The sequence below is a fragment of the Canis lupus genome, chromosome 3, assembly GCF_003254725.2.
Source record: "Canis lupus dingo isolate Sandy chromosome 3, ASM325472v2, whole genome shotgun sequence".
NCBI lineage: Eukaryota > Metazoa > Chordata > Mammalia > Carnivora > Canidae > Canis > Canis lupus.
In genome coordinates this window covers 30869144-30894325 of record NC_064245.1, presented here as the reverse complement: position 1 = coordinate 30894325, position 25182 = coordinate 30869144, and the positions used below count along the sequence as shown (strand labels likewise).

At 40.6% G+C, this 25182-nt stretch overlaps 2 protein-coding genes across 4 annotated transcripts; both read left to right on the top strand.

The window, feature by feature from the left end:
• The first annotated feature begins 1413 nt into the window (after positions 1 to 1413).
• Positions 1414 to 4101, top strand: LOC125754670 (collagen alpha-2(I) chain-like). Its single transcript, XM_049107603.1, has 3 exons — positions 1414 to 1470; positions 2608 to 3343; positions 4020 to 4101. Exons 1-3 carry the CDS (start codon positions 1414 to 1416, stop codon positions 4085 to 4087), a joined length of 861 nt encoding a protein of 286 aa, XP_048963560.1. The 3' UTR covers positions 4088 to 4101.
• Positions 2679 to 24841, top strand: HMGCR (3-hydroxy-3-methylglutaryl-CoA reductase). Of its 3 annotated transcripts, XM_025437419.3 has the most exons (21): positions 2730 to 2833; positions 4228 to 4273; positions 7296 to 7483; positions 8086 to 8197; positions 8480 to 8567; positions 9652 to 9736; positions 10654 to 10759; positions 13565 to 13671; positions 13782 to 13898; positions 14303 to 14463; positions 14585 to 14832; positions 15021 to 15199; positions 16214 to 16408; positions 17175 to 17333; positions 17482 to 17639; positions 18601 to 18706; positions 21433 to 21603; positions 21905 to 22045; positions 22125 to 22283; positions 22719 to 22873; positions 23039 to 24841. In XM_025437419.3, the coding sequence occupies exons 2-21, from the start codon at positions 4249 to 4251 to the stop codon at positions 23091 to 23093; spliced, it is 2715 nt and encodes a 904-aa protein (XP_025293204.1). In that variant the 5' UTR covers positions 2730 to 2833; positions 4228 to 4248; the 3' UTR covers positions 23094 to 24841. The 3 variants fall into 3 exon arrangements, with proteins under 3 accessions (XP_025293205.1, XP_025293204.1, XP_025293203.2); XM_025437420.3 differs by lacking the exon at positions 4228 to 4273 and having other exon boundaries at positions 2679 to 2833; XM_025437418.3 differs by lacking the exons at positions 2730 to 2833; positions 4228 to 4273 and adding an exon at positions 5357 to 5492.
• The last annotated feature ends 341 nt before the right edge of the window (positions 24842 to 25182 follow it).

Here is a 25182-nt window from a genome sequence, read left to right as displayed (position 1 = left end):
CTTCCTTTTCTTTTCTTTCTCTTTCACTTCTTCCACTTTTTCTTATTCTTTTCTCCTTCTTCCTCTTCCTTTTGTAAGACTCAAAATATTGCCACCATTGGCTAGTTCGCGACAGTCTTCTTCACCATGAAAACTGTTTCCTTCCGCTATTTCAACAAATATATAATGACCATGTATTCTGTGAAGGGATGTAAGGTTCATAAAGGTAGTTTCCATGTCTGTCATGTTCGTCACTGTATCTCCAATGCCAACCACGGTGCATTGCATATAATGAGCCACCCAAAAGTATTAGGTAAAGAGATGTGAATAAAGGTCCTATACTGAAACAGTGAAATATAGAAGAATCAGCCTAAGCTTTAGATGTGGGCTCAAATTCCAGTTTTCCTAATTATTATCTATGTGATCTATATAGCAAGTTGCTTAACTTTTTTTAGGTGTTAATGATATCTATTTTATAAGGATTATGAAAGTTTAGCAAGATGACAGTTTATTAAAACTCCTACTGAGCATATAGTACCTTCTAAGTACTATAGAAAGTATAGGGCTTTAAAAATTCAGTGGATTATAATTCCCGTTCTTAGGAAATTTCCACATAATAATATAAGACAAGGCACAGAATACTATGGAAACATGAGCGTTCAAAGCAGGGAGGAACGACATGTGTTTGAAGGGAATCAGGACATTGCTGCTATAAACATCGGAGTGCACGTGTCCCAGCGTTTCATTGCATCAATGTCCACAATAGCCAAACTGTGGAAGGAGCCTCGGTGTCCATGGAAAGATGAATGGATAAAGATGTGGTTTCTGTATACAATGGAATATTCCTCAGCCATTAGAAACGACGAATACCCACCATTTGCTTCGACGTGGATGGAACTGGAGGGTATTATGCTGAGTGAAATAAGTCAATCGGAGAAGGACAAACATTATATGGTCTCATTCATTTGGGGAATATAAAAAATAGTGAAAGGGAATAGAAGAGAAGGGAGAAGAAATGTGTGGGAAATATCAAGAGAGGGAGACAGAACATAAAGACTCCTAACTCTGGGAAATGAACTAGGGGTGATGGAAGGGGAGGTGGGTGGGGGGTGGGGGTGACTGGGTGAGGGGCACTGAGGGGGGCACTTGACGAGATGAGCACTGGGTGTTATTCTGTATGTTGGCAAATTGAACACCAATAAAAAATAAATTTATTATAAAAATAAATAAATAAAGGAAAGGAGGTGGCAAATGAATTGGTCCTTAAAGGAAAGTTAGAATTTCAACAATTAAAATGGGTAGGCGCGCCCAGATTAAACAGAGAGAACATTAGCAGACGGGTGAAAAGGTCCTGAGTGTGACTGAAAAAAAGGCCAGTTTCTCTTGGCTGAAATGGAGGGTTGATACAGGTGAGAGGTGAGACCAACACAGGAGATGGAGGGTGGGGACCCGTTGGCGGTGTCACGTTCTTTGACCCAGCTGCAGCGGCAGGTCCAGGGGGCAGGATGGCGGGAAGAGCCTCAGGGCGGGGGACTGTCGGGAGGCCCCAGGCACGATCTGTTCCAAGACAGGAGGCGGGCGGGCCGCGGAGGGGGCAGAGGGAAGGCGGAGGGCACGGGGGGGGGGGGGGGGGCACTGAGGGCACGGAGTGGCGGAGGGGGCAGAGGGAAGGCAGAGGGCAGGGGGGGCACGGGGACACGGGGGGCGGAGGGGGCAGAGGGAAGGCGGAGGGCGCGGGGGGGGGTACGGGGGGGCTGAGGGCACGGGGGGCACGGAGGGGGTGGAGGGCACGGGGGGGCGGAGGGGGCGGAGGGCAGGGAGGGCACGGGGGTCGGAGGGGGCAGAGGGAAGGAGGAGGGCGCGGGGGGGGCAGGGGGGGCACGGAGGGGGCGGGAGGCACGGGGGGGGCGGAGGGCGCGGGGGGGGCTGAGGGCGCGGAAGGCATGAGGGGGGTGGAGGGCATGGAGGGCACGGGGTGGCGGAGGGGTCAGAGGGAAGGCAGAGGGCACGGGGGGGGTACGGGGGGGCTGAGGGCACGGGGGTCACGGAGGGGGCGGAGGGCGCACGGGGGCACGGGGGGGCGGAGGGCGCGGGGGGGGCTCAGGGCGCGGAAGGCACGAGGGGGGGCGGAGGGGGCAGAGGGAAGGCGGAGGGCGCGTGGGGGATACGGGGGGGCTGAGGGCACGGGGGGCACTGAGGGCACGGGGGGGCACGGAAAGGGCGGAGGGCGCAGGGGGCACGAGGGGGGCAGAGGGCATGGAGGGCACGTAGGGTACGGGGAGGCACGGGGGGGCAGAGGGAAGACGAAGGGCGCTGGGGGGGGCTGAGGGCGCGGGGGGAGCGGCGCGGCCGGCGCTCCTCGGGGGGCTGCACCTCGCGGCCGCCCCGTCGCTTTTCGGCTCCGCCTCGTCGCCCCTCCGTGTGTCGCCGTCGGTCCGCGGGGCCGCCCCCGCCCCCGCCCCCGAGCGCCCCCGAGCGCCCCGGCCCCGCCGCGGGCGCCCCACCCGCCAGACCCCCTATCGCCTTCGCCGCGGCTTGCACGCTCGCGCCCCCGCGGCCCGCGGGCCAATCGGCAGGCGGCGGCCCCGGGGCGCGGCCGGCTATTGGCTGGCGGGCCCGTGGTGAGAGGTGGTGCGGTGCTGCCCGGCCGCCGCGGAGCGCGGGGCGTTGTTAGGGCGACGGCTCGTGACGCGGCGCCGGGAGGCCGAGCGGCGCCGCGGCCATTGGCGGGGCGATCGGACGATCCTCGCTCATTGGTCGCGGGCCGCGCCGGCCCGAGGCTGCGTGTGCGGAGGTTCCTTCCGCTTCGCGTCGCGGTCGCTGAGACGGCCGGAGCTTCCAGTGGGACCCGGAGGTGAGGCGGCGGCGGCGGCGGCGGCGGCGGCGGCGGCGGCGGGGTCAGGGCCGGGGGGCCGGAGGGCCGGAGGGCCGGGGTCGGGGCCGGGGCCGGCGGGGTCAGCTCTCCCCCGGCCCCGGGCGGCGGCCCCGCTGAGCCAGGCGGGAGGCGTCCTTGAGGCGCGGCCTCCTGCCGGGCCGCGGTCGCCGTCGGGGCCCGAGGGCGTGGACGTGGGCGCCCCGGCGGGGTCCGCGGGGGAGGCTGGCCCGGGGACTTCGGGGCCCCGCTCGCCCTCCGCCCCCCCGCCTGAGGGCTTCCGCGTCCCGGGCGCGGGTGCAGGCGCGTGGGGAGGGTCGCGGGCAGCTCCCGCCGGGCCCCGTAGTCGCGCCTTCAGCCTCCTAAGGCGGAGGATGCGGCGTTTGCCGCTCCCCGCGCAGCGAAAGACGTTTTCTGGTTTAGGGGTGATCCGGCAAAGGCCTGACGCACGGTGGGATCCACCCGATTTGTTGTGGCTTTCCAGGATTTGTGGTAAACTTGGTAGTGAGGACAAATGGGATTTTGTAACGTGAAGGTTAAAAAAAAAAATGTGCAAAGATGAATCGTTAACATACCGAGTGCCGCGCGTGGCGTGAGCCTTTCAGGACGCAGCGTGTGATGGGAGGCCGCACGCTCTTTTTTATTCTTGTGTGATGTGCTTTTTAAGCCACGTTTGGTTAACTACCTGCACATCGGTAACTATTTAGGTTGACCCATATGCAATTGCAGGTATTTGAAATTTGACCTTAAAAAAAAAAAAAATCTCACAGAAGTAGCAGTTTCCCAAGGTTTTACACTTAATACTTTGTCAAATAACTTTGGAGCTGTAGCTTAGTAAGTGAATAGAGATGTGACTCACAGAAATGAAGATAGGACTTACTCACAAGCATGTAATAGAATTGGGTGTAGAATCCAGGTTTCCTGATTTCCAGTGCAAGATTTTCCCCCCTAGGATACTAGGTTGAGCATCAGAATGCTAGATCCTGTTGGAACTAAAAATGACTCAATGTAAGACATGGTTCTTGGCTTCAGAGAAAATGTACACAGCAATTAATTTGAAAGATGTGTAATCAAATACTAGAACGTGTGGCACAAAAGGAGTGCGAGGTGGGAGGAGAGAGATGGAGGTGGATGCCAAAGCATTCTTTTCTGCATTTGGCCATGGTAGGTGGTTTCTGTAACATCCGGGATTGGAGTTTGAGGATTCCATTGGATTTAAATCATCTTTACTTTTGAAGGATCTGTGAAAGGTTTGTGGCCTATTTCAGTGTGCGTAAGCCGGGCATACATTGCCTATTGAGTTTGATTTTTTTTTTTTTTTAAAGTAAAATGTTTTTACTTCAGCGTGGCCTAAATAGTGTCCATTGAATTTGCAGGTGCTGTCCTGTAGCCTGCTTATGCCACTTGCAACTGCTGATGAAGGTGGAAGACTAGATTCTTTGGCATTTAAATACTTTGCATAACCACAGGGAAATGGGGAGGGTGCTCCTGAAAGATGAGATGGTGTACAATTATGGTTGCTTTAGACACACCTCATACATCCTCTTACTGAGTTTGTAATTCCAAATAGTTGAGCTTCTCTGCTTTTGGGACTGGTTCACAGGATCATACGCAATTTTTTTTCTGAATGTTGCAAAGATGAGTTCATATCTAGGAAAGAAGTGACAGTGCTACCAGATACCAGAATGGACAATGCTACCATGATATCATTTAAAGGGACAACATTATGTGCCTAATATATAATTATGGGTTCATGATAACCAATTTGTGATCAAATTGGGGTGCCTTCCTGGTAGCAAGCTCAGATTTTAATTCAATTGAATTAGCTTTTTAATACTGAAGAATACATTGACTTAATAGGCAATACTCTAAGTTCAGAGTTTTGAGAGTTTTTTTGGCGGGGAGAGGATGTTAGAGACTCATTTTGATCTAGTGTTGATATGTATTTTTAGTTGATTCATTTTCTGGAACATCAGTACTAGTTGATCCTTTAGACCAGTTTGGTTTTGGTTTTTGGTTTTTAATTTTAGTATATGTGCTGCTAAAGCGAGCACAGTTTTTGTTTTTTAAATATAAGAAGGATATTATGTGATAGAAAACTATCCTGAAAATCTAGGCTATTATGAGGCTTTTGGTTGTAATGAAGTAGGATTCAAATCTAAGATGTGACTCATACTCTACATTATTTTAAGTCCGAGTCTCTACTCATTTAATAGAAACTATTTTTGTTATTCACTTTCAAAAACAGTGTTTAGACTGTAGCCTCTCTTCCCTACCCCATTCTCCTTTAATATGTTCCCTGAATGGTCTGCATTCAGCCTTTAAACGGGGTGGGGGTGGGGTGGGGGGGAGGTGTGTGTTAGCAGGTGGGCAGTTATATTTATCTTTTGTTGACTTAAAGTCATTTTTAGGTGTATTTTAAGATGGGTCAATAAAATACATGTTACTGTAGTTTATGAGTTTATTTTTAATTAAGCAGGTATTTGTTGAGCAACTGCTGTATGTGGGTGCAAGGTTCTGGAGGATAAAATGAGGAACAAGACTCAGGGAGGAGGGTTGAAAAGCACGAATAAGCACAGGCAGATGCATGCCACATTTATAGATATTAGTGACTGCCAGCCTTTTAAAATTGAGACACACAGTAAGTAGTATATGTTATATTGGAACTATATACACTCAACTATGTATGTATAGTTGAACATCAAGTTTCAAGAAATGATATCTACCCATACTAAAGTCTTACCTACAGCTATTTTTTTCTATTTTATTTTATTAAACAATGTTCTTACAAAATTGATTTCATGATTCAATTGATCCAATGAAAGATTGTCACCTGCAATGGGAAAGCCAGCTGTCCCTGGCCTGGTGCAGCTGAAATGGGGAGCATATCAGGTGACACAGTGGGGGGATGATGCTCAGGAATTGCTTTGGTTCCTAAAAGCTACTCTTATTTTCTTTCCCTTAACCCTTTAGATAGAATAATTAACTTTCTTTTCTTCATTTGTTGCCTTTAATTTTCTGTTTTCAGTTAAGTGAGTCATTTTCATAGTTATTACCACAAACATAAGATTCATCAGAATTCCTGCTAGTGTGTCAAATCAGTAGCCTTACTTTTTAAACCTTTTTTTTTTTTTTAAAGATTTTATTTTTTTATTCATGAGAGACAGAGAGAGAGAGAGAGGCAGAGACACAGGCAGAGGGAGAAGCAGGCTCCATGCAGGGAGCCTGACGGGTGACTCGATCCCGGGTCTCCGGTATCACGCCCTGATCTGAAGGCGGTGCTAAACCGCTGAGCCACCCAGGGATCCCCTAAACCTTAATTTGAAATAGATTTCTATGGGTAGTTAAATATGCTTATTGTAAGCATTAAATTTAGTATAAGAAGGCTTACATGTTCCTGTATTAGCGACCAGTGGCTATATCAGGTTTTTTTTTTTTAAATCAGAATATCGAAATTATTGTAATTTAGCCAACAGACACGGGAAAGTTTAGTTCTGGTGGTCGTTAGATCAGAATTATTCTCCAAGGGCGCCTAGGTGGCTCAGTTGGTTAAACATCCAGTTCTTGATTTCAGCTCAGGTGGTGTGATCTCAGGGTCCTGGGATCAAGCCCAATGCCAGGCTCCGTGCCCAGCAGGGAGTCTGCTTGGGATTTTTCTCTCTCTCTGCCCCTCCTCCTGTGTGTGCGCTCTCTCTCTTTCTTTCAAATAAATTTAAAAAAAAATTACCTGTATGGTCTGTGGGGAATTTTTGAATGTAATAGATACCCATTTTGGCCAGCCATCCTCTTCTTCCAGTACTGTTGTGGCATTTTATTAGCTGTAAAATTTGGAGAAAGACTTTCTCTGGTGAAAACAGCAGTAGGAAGTTTTATTAAACAACCTTTTGCTACTAACATTATGCCATATATTAGCTGGTATGGAAAAGTGTAATGGACCCCTGCTTTTGAGGAGGATACTTAACATGTAGATTGGTATTTGCCTTTTGGGTAACCAGAATGTGGAGAATATAGAGGGTGCTCGTGGGCATTTTATACCAGGATAATGGTAATTAGAAAACAAATGCGAGTATTTGTTTCTCACTTCTTTTTTCTGCTTTATTGCTGTCCTCCTTGGCTCAGATAATGTTGTGGGCTGAGAAATTTATTTGGTTTCATCATAAATGCTTAAATTCATACAACTTGTAAGAAATAGCTAGTTTTTAAGTTGGTTGCTAGTGACTAATAGAGGATTTAAGTTTTGTGAGTAAAAAAGTAATATCAGAGTCCTCTTATTTTAATTTTGTAATTATTTTCCATAACTAATAAGGAACACTATCAAAGAGTATTATTCATATATATAAGATACTGTGCCTACAAAAGCAGGGTTTACAATGCAAAATCTTAAAATCTTTTCCTAAAAATACAGTGAGCTTTGTACTAAATATTCACACTTTATTCCTTCCAGGATCCAAGGATTCTGTAGCTACAATGTTGTCAAGACTTTTCCGAATGCACGGCCTTTTTGTGGCCTCCCATCCTTGGGAAGTAATAGTGGGGACAGTGACACTGACCATCTGTATGATGTCCATGAACATGTTTACTGGTAACGATAAGATCTGTGGTTGGAATTATGAGTGTCCAAAGTTTGAAGAGGTTTGTGAAATTAATTAAATCACATTTTCAGTTTCTGAAGAGTATCTTCCTCTTGGTGACCCTATAATAAAAAAAAAAATTACAGGGATCCCTGGGTGGCGCAGCGGTTTAGCGCCTGCCTTTGGCCCAGGGCGCGATCCTAGAGACCCGGGATCGAATCCCACATCAGGCTCCCGGTGCATGGAGCCTGCTTCTCCCTCTGTCTGTGTCTCTGCCTCTCTCTCTCTGTGACTATCATAAATAATTAAAAAAAAAAAAAATTACAAATAAAATCTTTATCTTTAGTATTCATGAACTTACCTCAAGTTTCCATTTACTTTTTGTTTGGAAATACGCTTTTTGCCTTTTCTGCATAAAATGAGTGTAATTGACTTTACTTGAGAAAATAATAGCTTTAAAAGTGATTAACAGAAAAATGATTGGCTTTAAACAGTGGATTTTCTAAAAATTGGGTTTAATTTTTTATTTGCGTATTTAATATTTTTATTTGACTTGTGCCTATATTTGTATTATCGTGATATTATAAACTAGTGATGCATACAAAATAAAAATTCTTACTTATTTTAAAAGGTAAAGCTGCTTTTTTCTGTCTCTTCCAATAGGATGTTTTAAGCAGTGATATTATAATTCTGACAATAACACGATGCATAGCAATCCTGTATATTTACTTCCAGTTCCAGAATTTACGTCAACTTGGATCAAAATATATTTTGGGTAATCATTTTATACATTTAACTTCTTTGTTCCGTCAAATTTTTAATTTGCTATGGAAGTACATATTTTTCTTTGTTCAAATCCTACATATGGAAACATGGATATTGCTTACTGTGCACTGCATGCATTCAGTGGATTCCTTATGGAAGTAAACATCCTAATATTTGAGATCATAAGAATCTGGAGAAAATAATACTTTCTTTCAGAATATTTTATAGGACTGTATGTTGTTATTTTTGTAACAAAGGATGATTTTTTTCAGTTTGAATTTTGTCATTTTAGGTATTGCTGGCCTCTTCACAATTTTTTCAAGTTTTGTGTTCAGTACAGTTGTCATTCATTTCTTAGATAAAGAATTGACAGGCTTGAAGTAAGTATTTAAAAGATAAATATTTTTTTTTCAGAATATATATTATTAAGAACTGTTCTTCCTCAAGCTATACAGTATTATAATATATACGTTTTCAAAAGTTTATAAGAAATATGGGGAAATTTTTCATTCATTCATTTAGCTAATGCTAATAATTTTTAACATTTTGGTATATATCCTTTCTCATGTTTTTTATGCTTAAAAATTCTGAGATCGTATGACTTCTTTATGCCTTTATAACTTCTTTATGCCTAGTAATAGTTCTCACCATCTTTGCATGTTCTTAATGCTAAATTAATTATTTGTAATGGTTGTCTAGTATTCCCTTGTATAATATCTTATAGTTCATTAATGCTTTAGGATTAGATTGTTAGGTTATTTAAGTTCCTCTATTAATAACACTGATGAATGTCTCTGTGGCTAAACTTGTGTTCATATTCAATCTTAGGATATATTCTAGGAGTGAGACCATGGCTGTGTAAGTTTTCAGAGTGCTGTTATTGCCAACTGTCTCCAGAAAGCTTGTTCAGTTTATCCTTCCATAAATAGTGATTAAAGAAAAAAATTAAATATATTTCACTTCTTTTCCCCATGCTAATTCAAAGATATATTTTTTACTTAGGATGATATTTTGCTATCAGATTATCAAAAGGTGTTTCTGTGTAAATATATTTACAATTTTGGGATGCCTGGGTGCCTCAGCGGTTGGGCGTTTGCCTTAGGCTCAGGGTGTGATCCAGGAATTCCGGGATTGAGTCCTCCATCATGCTCCTAGTGGGGAGCCTGCTTCTCCTTCTGCCTGTGTCTCTGCCTCTCTCTCTCTGTCTCTTATGAATAAGTAAATAAAATCTTAAAAAATATATATGTATATATTACATTTTTAACATAAATATTTTGAGCAATGCATATGTTTAGCTTTGAGGATGTCAAAGGGGAGTCAGGAGAAGGTGTATCTTTTGGGCTGCAGAAAAGGTACACATGCTAAAGTATGAGGCGGTTGTTTTATTTTAGAAAGCATTTTTAAGCCACATTTTTTTCCTATTAAATGTACCTGGTCATCTTTATTTATTTATTTTTTTTCCAGTGAAGCTTTACCCTTCTTCCTACTTCTGATTGACCTTTCCAGAGCAAGTGCTCTAGCAAAATTTGCTCTCAGTTCCAACTCACAGGTAAGTATTATTTTTAAGATATGAATTTAATAATACTCCTTTTTTTTCAGTTTATTCACAGTAATAGGAAGCATTAGTAGTTTCTTCCTAGTTCAAGATTCAGGAGTTGTCCACAGTTTTAAGTTAGTTTGTCAAGTCTTAAGATGGTCTTTTTAGGTGCCCTAAGAACTGTCCCATTAACCTAACAACTTAATTATAATTCTATAGCTTCTGGAATTTGGAATCTTCCCCCATTTTCCTACTCTAAGACTTTAGAAATTAAAGTAGTAAGACTTTTGGATAAGTAAGAGCATCTACCTACTGAAACTATCAGAACAGGACAGGATGTAATGGAAGAGAGTCTCCATTGGTAGATTTATTTCTAAAACTTTAGTATTAACACCAACATTTTCCATCTGAAGTTTTATCTTAGTGTTCATGAGTCACTAAAGTTTAATAAACTAAAGTTTTTAATAATCTTGCATCAAAGTACCTGAGAATAAAACAGAGTGTAATTCTGCCTTGATGATGTATTTGATGAATATCTTGACCACTTGAGCATGTTGACAAAAATATGGTTTAGGTTTCATAGTATTAAGAAGGTCTCACAAAATTTGCAACTAAGAACTGTCAGTGGTAGCCAAATATAAAATGTTGTAGTATTTCATTATGAGGTACTTAACTGGCAGGAATGATGCACTGCCTCAAAGCAGTCTTCCCAGGACGCATCTCACTCAGTGGAAAGGAAAAGCAGGGCACTGTATATGACCTTTTTCTTAATTCTTTACATCTGGAATGCCTGTTAGTGGTTTTACATTGTCTATTTTACTCATCGTATAGCAAATTAGATTTTAGTGGAGGCCCTAGGATGCTCTCTAACGTTTGTAAAAGTTGTTTTGTACCTTACCCTCATTGCTATGTTTCGTCTGTATTTTTAGGATGAAGTACGGGAAAATATTGCTCGTGGAATGGCAATTTTAGGTCCCACGTTCACCCTTGATGCTCTTGTAGAGTGTCTGGTGATTGGAGTTGGTACCATGTCAGGTTTGTAAGCGATTTTTAATATATATATATTTTAAAGATTTTATTTATTTATTCATGAGAGACACAGAAAGAGAGAAAGAGGTAGAGACATAGGCAAAGGGAAAAGCAGGCCCCATGGAGGGAGCCTGATGTGGGACTCATCAGTCCAATCCTGGGACTCTGAGATCACACCCTGGGCTGAAGGCAGGCGCTAAACCGCTAAGCCACCCAGGAGTCCCTTTTAATATATTTTGAAATAAGTTTGTAGATGAAGGGAAAGAAAAATATCTTAGACTGCATTGATTATTCTTAATTCTTAAATTCTTAAAGTCTGATGTTATTCTTAAAAGGTTTTAATTGAATGAGTATGTGGGTTTATCTGACCTTATGTCTGTCTGCTTTTGTGAAAATTTAGTAGCAGGTTACTAATTTATTTTTCACTATTGTTACCTTCTCTTTCTATGCACCATTGCTTTGATGACTTTGTAGTGTTTGTTTTTGGTTTTTGTTTAGTTTTAATCAAAATTGTGTTCTAGGTCTCATCTGGAAAGCACCTTCCAGCTCCTGCTATTGCCCAGACTAAATTAGTGACTTGGTTGCTTGTGTTTTAATTGTCATGTAGGAGATAGTGCAAGAGTCAGGAGTGGGCCGGATCTATGTTAGATCCACCTAATAGGCTGTTCTGGAAGATTTAATCAGACGGTATGCAGTATTACTGAGTACCTAGCATTAGTCTCAACACATGTTTCTTAATCTTTAATTGGAGAGTTGAGAGATGTTAAATATCAGACATAGGACTCTGTTATGTAGGACAAAAATTGTGGCCTGGTTTGGAAATTTTCCAGAATGAATATATCATGCTGTTGTTAAGGTTTCCTAATCATTAAGACTAGACTTTATGGCTTTCTCAGGTAGCTACTCTTTATAATTACCATTCTAGTCTGTTTCCTGGTATCTGAGTGTCCTCATTAAAGGGCTTCATTCTTTCAAAGTAAATTATCTAGTTTTGATGAAAGTAGTTAGTTGTCATTATTAGTTGAGGTCTCTTCACTAGGTAGTATATTAAATATATTTCTTTCTGAGAAACATAAATTTATTATTATTTTTTTAAATCTCTCAACATTTAGCAAAGAAGGCATTTTAAATATTTTTCAAAATGAACATTCCTTAAAATCTACTTCTGAGGTATAGTCTTGGATTTGACAAAGGTAGTTATATAACCACCACCACCATCAAGAAAAATGTTTTTGATTGGGTGAAAGCATACCTATGTGATTTTATTCAAACAAAGGAGTATATAGGAAGGTGAAGAAGATTAGTCAGAAACTGGTAGTAGGCCATGAAACCAAGGATTATTCATTTGAAACTGATGTGGAGAGTAGGGTGATGAATTTTAGCATGCTGAGTCAGAGAAGTAGACAGATTTATAGTTGGAGAAGCCAGTTAGGAGGCATATACAGCTATACAGAAATGGTATAATTAGGGATTTGGCTTAGGGTAGAAAAAGACAGGTATAACATATTAACAAGGAAGTAACCCTTTGGAAAGCCACTAAAAAGAAAGAAGTCTTAACTTGGAAGTATATAGATTGATGCTGTTTCTTTGTGTAGTAGCAAAGTGGCACAGAGAGACTGTTCTGGGATGGAGTGGGGAAGAATGACAGGGGAGCATATGGCAACAACAGTAGTTGCTGTTGTGCAGAGGGAAACTGGATAACCAGGTTGTAAAAGCATCTGTCAAGTATTGTTTCTGTGGTCTCAAGTTTGAAAAGATTACATTTGGCTACTCTCTAAAGTACTGGTAATAATGCTTTTGTTGTTATAGTTGTGCTTTCTCTTGAATTTCCACTTTTGAGAGTAATTGCCATAGATTTTTTTTTGTAGTTGATACAATGCTGTAGGATTTTAAGAAAAATACAATATATGTTTTCTGTTATTTAGCCAAATGATCTATTATAATTCAAAAATAAAATACTCTGTTGAGTTTTTTATATTCTCATTGGTTTTATAAGAGGGAATAGCTTTTTATTTACGTTTCAAAATATTTTTATTTTTAATATGAGTGGCATCAGAAATATGTTTTATATTCAAGTTTATTTGTAATGTTGAGGGAATAAGCTTTGGTAGTCGAAGGTCTTTTTCAGCTCTGTAATCTGTTAACCTTCTATTTGGGAAGTTTACCAAGAGGTAACTTAAACATTTTGTAGTGGGATGTTTGTTAATTTTGGATCTTGAGTTGCCTTTGCATTTATTTAATTTTTTTAACAGGTCAGTGAAATTAACTAAAATTATAAGAGCATAAATAGATACAGTAGAGGTTACATTGAAATTTGAGTTGAGTAGTACTCTACAGTATATTACGGTACTGTATCAGGAATGGCATAGCTGGTAGTAAGTTTAATAAAGAGTCTTTGGTCCACAGGTGCATTGCTTTTCTGGTAAAGAGTGGAATTGGGTCCAGCAATGGGAGGTTTGCTCATTAGTGTAGCCTGGCCTTGTTATTCTTTCAAAACAGAGTGCTACCATGTGGGGAAAGGGGATTATCAGATGTATGTGAAGTACAGCAGCCATGCCTGGCAATGTGCGGGTTGGAGATGATGGAGAAGACCAGCTCTCCTTTCTTAAGGGAGCTAGCTATTCCTTCTGTGCTCTAAGGCTTGGCATCACCTCAGAGTTCCTCATTCTTCTTCCAGGAGATAGCAAAGAGCTTCGTATTATACTAATATTTTCTCATATTTGTCTACTGAGAGGAAAAGTCCCTGTGATGTATGCAGCATCAAAAATACATGTACTGTACTAATTATACATTTAATTTTTCTCTAACCAGGGGTGCGTCAACTTGAAATTATGTGCTGCTTTGGCTGTATGTCAGTTCTTGCCAACTACTTCGTGTTTATGACTTTCTTCCCAGCTTGCGTTTCCTTGGTTTTAGAGGTAAGAGCAGTTCTTACTTATGGTATTAACAGAAGAGTAATGTTTCTCATCACATCCATTCACATAAATAAAATCCATACCTTCTAATATAACACTTGTTTATTTTGTAGCTTTCTCGGGAAAGCCGCGAGGGTCGTCCAATTTGGCAACTGAGCCATTTTGCTCGAGTTTTAGAAGAAGAAGAAAATAAACCAAATCCTGTTACTCAGAGAGTTAAGATGATTATGGTAACTATATAGTTTTCTTCTTCCTTTAGTATCTTTAGTTCCAGTGTCATATTCTGCTTTTCGACTTTTTTTTCTTCTTCCTATTAGCTTTCTGCAATTTTTGTCTCTTTCATTGATGCTCCTCTACCTTTTTTCTTTCCTTGTGCCTCATTTATTTGAGGGTCCTCCTCTCTCTCCTCTGAACAGATTTTTCAAGTTCCTCTACTTGACGTCTCTTTGAAAACCCATTGTTTGCAATGTTTTCAGTAGTTCAGGGGGCCATTGCCTTAGTCATGGGGCAAGTATGTATAGGGTTTGGTTTTCACGCTGAGGGGAAGCCATGGGAGACAGTGTCTGCTTATCCAGATGCTAAGGATGAGAAGTTGACATGCAGAGGATACATAATTCATGACCTTTTATTTCAGTCTCTAGGCTTGGTTCTTGTTCATGCCCATAGTCGCTGGATAGCAGATCCTTCTCCTCAAAACAGTACATCAGAAAACTCCAGGGTTTCTTTAGGACTGGATGAAAATGTGTCCAAGAGAATTGAACCAAGTGTTTCCCTTTGGCAGTTTTATCTCTCCAAGTAAGTTCCCCGAGACCTGCTTTGTTGTGTATTAATCATAGCACTCTGTGTTACTAAAAGTTTAGGCTGAGCCTTTCTTATTTCTGAGTAATAACATTTTAATTTGCTTTTCTTAATTTAGAATGATCAGCATGGATATTGAACAAGTTGTTACCCTAGGTTTAGCTCTCCTTCTGGCTGTCAAGTATATCTTCTTTGAACAAGCTGAGACCGAATCTACACTCTCATTAAAAAACCCTATCACATCGCCTGTAGTGACCCCAAAAAAAGTCCCAGATGATTGTTGTAGACGTGAACCTGTGCTGGTCAGGAATAGCCACAAAGTCCATGCAGCAGAGGAGGAGACAAGGATAAACAGAGAAAGAAAAGGTGATTTCTCGTTTGTTTTATTTCACTTGATTTGTCAAGAAGTTGAGTTCATTTTAAAACTTATGTTCAGATCCTTCCTACGGTCTCCTGGGACAAGGCTCAAGGTCTCCAACGTGTGGTGGGGGAAAGGAAAAACAAAACAAAACCTATGTTCCATGTTGTGAGATTTCTTTCGATCTCTTGAACAGTTGAGGTCATAAAACCCTTTGTGGCAGAAACTGACACCTCAAGCAGAGCTACATTTGTGGTTGGTAACTCCTCCTTACTTGATACTTCGGTGGAACTAGAGACACAGGAACCTGAAATTGAACTTCCCATGGAGCCTCGGCCTAATGAAGAATGTCTACAGATACTTGGGAATGCAGAGGTGAGGAAAATAAAATTAACTCAAGCTTTATATCTTTCCTAAGAAAAGGAGTTTTATTTATTTATTTATTTATTTATTAGAGGAAGGAAAGAAATTATAGCTATCGAGTACCTGTTAAGTTCCGGGCATTGTGTTGTGTGGTTTACAGGTAGTAAATTATTTATTTATTTCCCACAACCTTGTGAGATAGTTGGAATTATCTCCATTTTTCAGATGAGAAAGAGAAAGCTGAGGCTCCAGGAAGCTTACTTTCCCAAAGTAATACACTTAGGAAATGGAAAGCTAAGATCAAGAGTCCCAAGATTTACTGGCTCGAGGTCAATGCTCTTTGTACTTTATTACTGTTTGCCAGAGAGACAAGCCACTACACTATTCTTGAGTGTTTTGGGACCTAGAAAAGGTTTAACTCAAAAACAAGCTTCAAAAACTGAAGAAAGTTTTTTTTTGTTTTTAATTTGCTTTTAAAGTAAGCTTGATGCCCACGAAAAAGCTTGTTTTCCTTTGTGACGTGTGAGTGAGTGTTCTGTCTCCATGACCGTATGAGTCCAATCAGGCTTTAATGTGAATATTGTTTTTGTCGTATCTGCTTAATGTGGTTCATTCTTAATTTATGTGCACGTGAGTGAGAGTAGCATCAGGTTTGTTTTTCTTTCACTTTCCCTCATTCCTATTGATGTGCGTAGTGATACTTGAATTGTCTTGCTATATACAGAGTTAACACAACTTGGGGGGGAGCATTGAAATCTTAAGTTTGAATTTATTTTTTTACGAACTTTTGCAAAATTTATTGCTTTGGTTTTACATTTGTTTAGTGTCATTTTTAGAAAGAATTTGCTTTCATTTTGATATTATTTCTATTCAAATCATCTCCTTCAGAAATGTTTTTTGGGTTCTCCTCTACTGAGAGTGTTGTTTGTATTAAATGCCTTTATTATGAAGAATATGAAATGCACTTCAAGGTTTTTGTCCTCCTCACACCAACTCCTCCCCTCCCCTTTTTTTGCATTTCTTTAGAAAGGTGCAAAATTCCTTAGTGATGCAGAGATCATCCAATTAGTCAATGCTAAGCATATCCCAGCTTATAAGTTGGAAACTCTGATGGAAACCCATGAACGAGGTGTATCTATTCGCCGACAGTTGCTTTCCAGAAAACTTCCAGAGCCTTCTTCTCTCCAGTATCTACCGTACAGGGACTATAATTACTCCTTGGTATGTTGTTTTCTTGTTTTGAGAAAGTTTGCTTTGTAGCTTTTTAGTCTTTTAGCTTTACTCTTCAGCTTTCTTCTTCAGCTTTTTTTAGTTTTTCTTGATTAGTCTTTTATATGTACATCGTTTTTTTTTTTTTAAGATTTTATTTATTTATTTGACAGCACAAGCAGCGGGGGCAGCAGGCAGAGGGAGAAGGAGAAGTATGCTCCCTGCTGAGCAGAGAGCCCAAATGCGTGGGATGCATGGAACTGGATCCCTGGACTCTGGGATCATGATCTGAGCCAAAGGTGGACGCTTAACTGGCTGAGCCACCCAGGTGCCCCCATGTACATCATTTTATAAAACTTTTTAAAAAATCATTTTACTATAGTTTTGTATTCTGCTAATGATTATGGATTCTAGAAACTAAAAATACTTTTCCTGTTATTTGTAGTTATTACTCTGCGATTTTAGTACTTTTAAATACTTTTAAAGAATAATAAAAGGGGCGCCTGGGTGGCTCACTTGTTTGAGCATCCAACTCTTGGTTTCAGCTCTGGTGGTGATCTCAAGGTCATGAGGTAAAGCCCTGAGTTGGCTCCAAGCTCAGCAGGGAGTCTGCTTGAGATTCTCTTGCACCAACCCCTCAAAATAAATAAATAAAATCTTTTTAAAAAAAGAGTAAATAAAAGACAAATATGCTAAAGGTTTAAGTTTGAAGACAGTTATTGATAATGAGCTGTTTGCAATAACAGATTTTCACTTGGTGCCAAATTTTACCTTTTAGGTGATGGGAGCTTGTTGTGAAAATGTTATTGGATATATGCCCATCCCTGTTGGAGTGGCAGGGCCTCTGTGCTTGGATGGAAAAGAATTTCAGGTTCCAATGGCCACAACAGAAGGTTGTCTCGTGGCCAGCACTAATAGAGGCTGCAGAGCAATAGGTGTAAGTTGGCATTTATATATTTGCCTCTTTTATGATATGCCCTTAAGCTAGGCAATGAGAAAAGATTGGGGACAATCAAGGACACCTTTTGGGACAAGCAGAAGTGTTTGCAGGATTAACATGTCCTTCTGTAACATCCTCTGTGTAGCTTGGTGGAGGTGCCAGTAGTCGAATCCTTGCAGATGGGATGACTCGTGGCCCGGTGGTACGTCTTCCCCGTGCTTGTGACTCTGCAGAAGTGAAGGCCTGGCTTGAGACACCTGAAGGGTTCACAGTGATAAAGGAGGCTTTTGACAGTACCAGCAGGTATGTGTGTGGGTTTATATATGCATTTATGTTTATTTCAGAGTCAGTGTTCTCCTCTGTGATTGCTAAACCTAACTGTTAGCCTGTTAACATACTGCCTGCTTCAGGTCACATAACAAAATATTACCTTTAAGACCGTTTATTCAAAATGAGTAAAAAAAAAAAAAAGCAAAATGAGTAATATTTGTGGTTGGTTTACGGGGATGTCGGTGGGGGCATAATGTTGATTCAAATGAATCCATACGAGTAGATAGAAAAAAATAGCGTGAGCTAGTCTCTTTGTGTGTTGGTGTTACAAAGCTCACTTTGATTAGACTGTTACTTTGTCCTAGATGAGTTTTGACTTAGAATTGCCATAGGGAGGAATTGCCTGAAAAAAAAAGATTTTCCAAGCAGGATAGAAGTAAATATCTGGATAGTAGATTTACTTTGAATACAGAAAATTAATTTATAAAGTAACATAATCAGTACAAATGTTAGCTTCATTTTATTATTATTTTTTTTTAGAGAGAGGGTGCGTGTATGAGTGAGGGGAGGGGCAGAAGGAGGAGAGAGAGAATCTCAAGCAGGCTTCACAGTTCATGGAGCCTGATGTGTGAGGCTGAGATCCCCCAGTCATGACCTGAGCGAAAGTCAAGAGTTGGACGCTTAACCAACTGAGCCGCCCAGGCACCCCATTGATAGCTCCATTTAGTTCAAGTTTATATGTTTGTTTGTTTGTTTATTTATTTTTTGACTTTTAAAGTTTGTGTATGCTGATGGCTGAGTGCAGCAGCTTTCCCTTCGTGTGGTGGGCGTATGAGACAGTTGAATTAGTGTTCTAACATAATGTTAGTTAAAGAAGAAAATAAGTAATCTCCATGAGCATTCTCTTATGTGTAAAATAAATCAATGGAACTAGATTTTTAAGGTAACTTCCATCTTCTCAACAAATCAAAAAAATATTTGGTTTTGGTTACAGATTTGCACGTCTGCAGAAACTTCATATGAGTATGGCTGGTCGCAATCTTTATATCCGTTTCCAGTCCAGGTCAGGTGATGCAATGGGGATGAACATGATTTCAAAGGTGAGCCTGGATAGACTAAAGTAGAACTTGCAAGACGATTGACCCAGGGGAGGGGAACTGGTGTCAGGGAGATAAGAGTGGGGAGCAGACTTACAGTTTATGTCCTCCTATATTTTTAAATTTTGTGTCATGTACCTGTACTACTTACTCAAATGATTACTTGATTGAAAGATTTTTATTGAAAGCTAAATACTGATTCATATAACTCATCAGGCATTTCTTGACCAGTGTTTGTATTTGATATGTTTAAACTTGGCATTATATATGCTCTGGGTCTATTCAGAAGGCTGAGAAGAATCTTGGGGTTAGTGCTTCTTAACGTGGTCCTATAAACCTTGAAAGCTCACCTCTTTGAGAGACCTCAAGACGTGTATGTCAGAGGCCAAGTTCATGTGTATAGTCCATTTATTTTAATTATCTCCCCATAAGAAGACTGTATGGTTTACATTTTATTCTACTGATATTTGTTATTTACAAATATTCACAAATGTGAAGTGTTAAAGTCCATTAGGTTAGCAAGATTTATTTTGTGGTTTACCTGTATATAAGGACTGTTCTGAAAGAGAAAGAATGACTAAATACATAGGTTTTAAAAGTTGCCAAAAAGCAGTAGAGTGGTTCCTTAAAAAATTAAAAATAGAATTATGATCCAGCAAATCCACTTCTGGGTATTTACCCAGAAGAATGGAGAGTTTCAGAGACTTATTTGCACACCCATGTTCATGGCAGCATTATTCACAATAGCCTAAAGGTAGAAGCAACCCAAGTGTTCATGGACAGATGAATGGATAAATAAAATGTAGTATGTACATATAATGGGATGTTTTTAAACCCCATTATTAAAATAGGAAAATCTGATATATGCTAAATGAACTTTTGAGGATCACTTGCTAAGTTAAATAATCTGGTTAACAAAAAAGACCAAACGCTAAGTAAATTCATACTAATGAGGCACCTAGATTAGTTCAATTCATAGAGACAGAAAGAAGTGGGGAAGAGAAAAGGAAATAGGGAGTTGCTGTTTAATGGGTTTGGAGTTTGTTTTTTAAGATGAAAAGAGTTCTGGAGATGGGGTGCACTACAGTGTGAATGTACTTTACACTACTTACCTGTACACTTGAAGATAGTTAAGAGGGTAAGTTCCAGGTCACATGTATTTTACCACAAAACACATTTTTTAAAAATCGCCAGTAAGTATTTTGGTTATTGAGGTACGAGTTATTGATTGAATTAACGTCATTTAATTGGAAGTCTTGTTTACATTTTTGTAAGTCATTTTTCCAATGACTTTCATTTACAACAGGATTTGCTTTTATGTCTGACTCCTCTTTATTGACTTGGTAACTTGGGCTTTTAGGTAACATGTGAATAACTAGAAGAAGGAATTTATTACATGTTGATCATGGGTTGAGTTACTCCCAGTGACATGATTATGAGTATTATATCCTCACTGAGTATTTTTAAATTCATTTTTAAATTTAGTTAAATTAAAAACTTTTAAATTTATAATCAATTTATTTAACATAGAGTATATTATTAGCTTCAGGGGTAGAATTTAGTGATTCATCAGTTGCATATAACATCCAGTGCTCACTACATCAGGTGCCCTCGTTAATGCCCATCACCCCTTACCCCTCCCCCTGCACCTTCCCTCCAGCAACCCTCTGTTTCCTAGAGTTCAGTGTTCTCTTATGGTTTGCCTCCCTGTTTTCATCTCATTTATTTTTCCCTCCCTTCCCCTATGTTCAGCAGTTTTGTTTCTTAAATTCCATATATGAGCGAAATCATACAGTATTTGTTTTTCTCTGGTTTATCTCGATTAGCATAATACCCTCTAGTTCCATCTACATTGTTGCAAATGGCAAGATTTCATGCTTTCTGATGGCTGAGTAATACCACTTGTTTATCCATTCATCTGTCGGACATCTGGGCTCTTTCCATACTTTGCCTGTTGTGGACATTGTTGTGGTAAACATTGGGGTGTAGCTGCTCCTTTGAATCCCTGTTTGTATCCTTTGGATCAATGCTTAGTTCAATTGCTGGGTCATAGGGTAGCTCTATTTTCAACTTTTTGAGGAAGCTCCATACTGTTCTCCAGAGTGACTGCACCAGTTAGCATTCCCACCAACAGTGCAAGAGGGTTCCCCTTTTCTCATCCTCGCCCGACATCTGTTGTTTCCTGAGTTCATTTTAGCCATTCTCACTGGTGTGAGGTGGGATCTCATCGTGGTTTTGATTTGTATTTCCCTGAAACCAAGTGATGAGGAGCGTTTTCTCATGTGTTTGTTGGCCATGTCTATGTCGTCTGTGGAGAAATGTCTGTTCATGTCCTCTGCCCATTTATTGATAAGATTATTTGTTTTTTGGGTGTTGAGTTTGGTAAGTTCTTTATAGATTTTTTATACTAGCCCTTTATCTGATAAATCCTTTGTAGATATCTTCTCCCATTCTCATATTCTCATTATGTTTTCATTTACGTCCTCGTTCATCAGGAACTACAAAGAACTTTGTTTTTATTCCTAGAAACCTTAGAAGTCTATACCTAAGAAATTCATCACTGTGATGGCTAATAAAGCTGCTGTTGTTTTATGCTCACTTTTTTTGAAGTATATTTATTGTATTTAGAAATATTATAGTTACTGTACTTCATTAGTGTTATTAGATGCAAATAAAGCCTCTGATCTATAATAACTTTGTGCATTTTAATTTTGTTGTGCTGTTGACAGGGCACAGAGAAGGCACTTTCAAAACTTCATGAGCATTTTCCTGAAATGCAGATTCTAGCAGTTAGTGGTAACTACTGTACTGACAAGAAACCTGCTGCTATAAATTGGATAGAGGGAAGAGGAAAGTCTGTGGTTTGTGAAGCTGTCATTCCAGCCAAGGTTGTCAGAGAAGTGAGTGACTGGATGATTTATTTTGTCAGTCTTTCATTGGGTTAAAAATCGGGGAAAGGATTCTAAAGTTCTAAGTAAAGTTGAATATATGGGCATATGCTTGATGTTAAAGATGGCTGTTGTATCTTGCCCATGCGTGTGGGGCATTCACATGAGCACGCTGGGCTGGTAGTGTATTGAGGACAAGGCATCAACAGGGCCATATCTAAACTCTCTTGCTTTACTGAAAAAGACAGATCTGGGTAACATGCCCTGAATCTTCCAGGAGAACATGTAAAATGTGCACAACTCTGTCTGCTAGGTATTAAAGACTACCACAGAAGCTATGATTGAGGTCAACATTAATAAGAATCTGGTAGGCTCTGCAATGGCCGGGAGTATCGGAGGCTACAATGCCCACGCGGCAAACATCGTGACTGCCATCTACATTGCCTGTGGACAGGTGAGGGCTCCCGTCTCGACTTCTCTCTTGTACTTCTAAGTGAGAGAAGTTTTATACTCTTCATTTTTATTTTTTTCAGGATGCAGCACAGAATGTTGGCAGTTCAAACTGTATTACTTTAATGGAAGCAAGTGGTCCCACAAATGAAGATTTGTATATCAGTTGCACCATGCCGTCTATAGAAATAGGAACCGTGGGCGGTGGCACCAACCTGCTCCCTCAGCAAGCCTGTTTACAGGTATGACACCTCAGCCCCACAGTCTGGGGACTTCCAGCCTAGTTCTGACTCGCTGGGGTTCTTTATTTCTGCCTAACAGCACTTCTCACTCATCTGTATTTTAGCTGGTCTTTTCATTCTTTTGCTTCTCACCAGCCGAACCTGGTGTGTCCAAGTAAGCATGTTGAGGCATATGTTTAGTACATTGAGAAAGCAGATTAAGAGAGCAAATAAATGTTCATGTCCTCTGAATACGTGCCCCTGCAAACCAGGCTGTGGATGTTATGTTCACTGCAGTGTATGTTATTGCCAGTACCGGCTATCAAATCTTGGAAATTGAGTCCTTCCAATGGAGTCAGGTTCTGTTCTGATGCAGTCGTAGTTCTTATTTCAGTTGGTAGAAAAGGAAGTTGTTGCCATAACTTTGAGTCCTGCTGTGTCTCTCCCTGGCTGCAGATGCTAGGTGTTCAAGGAGCGTGCAAGGACAATCCTGGGGAGAATGCCCGGCAGCTTGCCAGGATCGTGTGCGGTACAGTGATGGCTGGGGAGTTGTCACTGATGGCAGCGTTGGCAGCCGGACATCTCGTCAAAAGTCACATGATTCACAACAGGTAAAACTTAAAAGATTTATTTAATGTGTTTCCTCTATACTTAAGATACACATACAAAACCCTACTATACAGATAGAATAGTTCTAACTTAAAATTCTATACCCTTAAAAAAAAAAATTCTATACCCTTGATATTTTGTATATCTCCTGTCTTTTTCTGTCATAGGTCAAAGATAAATTTACAAGACCTCCAAGGAACTTGCGCTAAGAAGGCTGCTTGAATAGCCCGACAGCTCTGAACTGAAACGTGGGCATTGGGTTCTAAAGGACTAACATAAAATCTGTGAATTAAAAAGCTCAATGCGGTGTTGTGTTGAGGATGAATAGACATGATCTGTGAGACGACTACTTGGTTTTTGGCTCTTTCAGAAAGGTCTGGGATCCTTCTTTCTATGCAGATTTCTCAGATCTGAAAATAGTGTAGTGTTTTACATGCCGTGCTCTCTGGAAAGATCTGAACATGGATACCGTGCTTTAAATCCTCACAGATGGTAATCTACAGCTCACTTCTGAAAGAGAATACAAGCTGGCCAAAAGTGTTGACATCCATGGAGTTCATGATGATCAGTGTGAGATTGACCCTCCTCTTCATCCTCCCTTCCCCCCATGGTTGAAAATGGATTTTTAAATTACACTGTAGCTGACAAGCTGATTTCATAGTTAATTTATTAAGTCTGGGTTATAGAACTGTAAGAAATAAGAGCTAAGTTTATTTTTTTGTAAACTAATACTTCATTTGGTGCTGGTCTATTTTGATTTCTTTATGGGGTAGCCGTTGTGATTCTTCAGAAAAGGACCTGCTTTCTTCAAGGGAAGAATTACTTTTTTTCCCAAACTACTGAATTATGTGCTAAGCAGTGCTAAATCCTTCTCTGTCAAGAAAACAAATCACCGCATTAATTTCAGCAGGCTATTTGTTCAGAGAGGCTGCTTGTCTAAGTATAGATGTTGGTCTAGATTGCTAGAACATATTTGCTAGCCTAAGGCTTTAAGAAACAGAGTTTTGCCTTCTTCGTTACAGATACCAGGGCTCTTAATAAATACTGCTTAGACACAGGTGGCTCTCTTTATCAAGAACTCAAAAGTCTGACCTCTCAGAGCTCAGAGGGTGGAAAACAAGTTTGAAAGAAAAACAGCATTTCTCTAAGCCAACTTTAATTCTTAAAAGACACTTAAATTTATTGAGCAGAAAAATCTAGGTGGTTTTTTGTAAAGAACTGTATCAGATCTGTATATGTTGTAATAAAAGCTTCTTATCCTAGGAGTTTATTGAAAGTGTTTAAGACATAAATAAAAATCAACTTGTGCACTGATCAAACATTTTAAACTTGGACCAGAGAAGGTAGTCCCCTTTAATGTCACCAGGAAACCCTGGCGTGCTTGTGGAGCCCAATGAAAGGGGAATAGCTTTCAGAGCCCACGAGGTGGCCACGTGAATGGCCCCAGAGGAGTCTGCTTCATTCCTGTGGCCAGGAGGTTGGTGACTGAAACGTTCACACAGGGCTCCTCGGTAGACCCACAGAAGCTCTTAGCTTCCTCGGGGTCCGTGGAATTGTTGAATCTTAATTGTTTTTAATGTACAAGTTTTATATAAATAATAAAGAACTCCTTATTTTATATTACATCTAATGGTTCAAGTGTTGGTCTTGGAGAGAGAAGATGGACCCTGAAGAACATTCCAGTAATGCCGTGGCAGCGTGGAGAGCCTCTGAGTGGTTGTGTCTGCAGTACTGTTGTGGAAGATTGACCTTTGCTGTTGTATGTAAAGTTTAAATAGCTTCTGTTGTGACTTTGAGCCAGTGACTTCTTATTTATCTGATCTTTTCACGGAAGTGGCAGTGAACAGTGTGAGTCTTCATTCTGGTGACTGTAACCAATATCATCTTGCTAAATTAATGGTTTGTACAATTACTAAGTTGTATAAATTTGTTATACTTTTTGCCCAGTTCTAGTAAATTTTGAAAAGGAAGTGTAATGCTGATCAGTATAAACAGTAACCTTTTTGTTTGGATTAGCCCTTGGCCGAGAGCCTGGAAGCTTGAAAGTCCGTCCAGGGTGGTAACCCAATTCCTGAGAGGTGTCCTGTGACCATTTATCATTTTCCATTATATGCTCCAGTTTCTACAACACTAATGGCAGGCCAGTGTTTTATGAGTATTAAAATAACTTTCTTTATACTTAGGAGAATTTGATTAGTCCAGACTTCTCTCAGCTGGACTGCTTTTGGGTGTTGGGGCAGGAGGGTTAGTTGAGAGGAAGAGGGCATGGAGACCGGGCACAAAGCCAGACGGCCCGTGTACACTGAAGCTG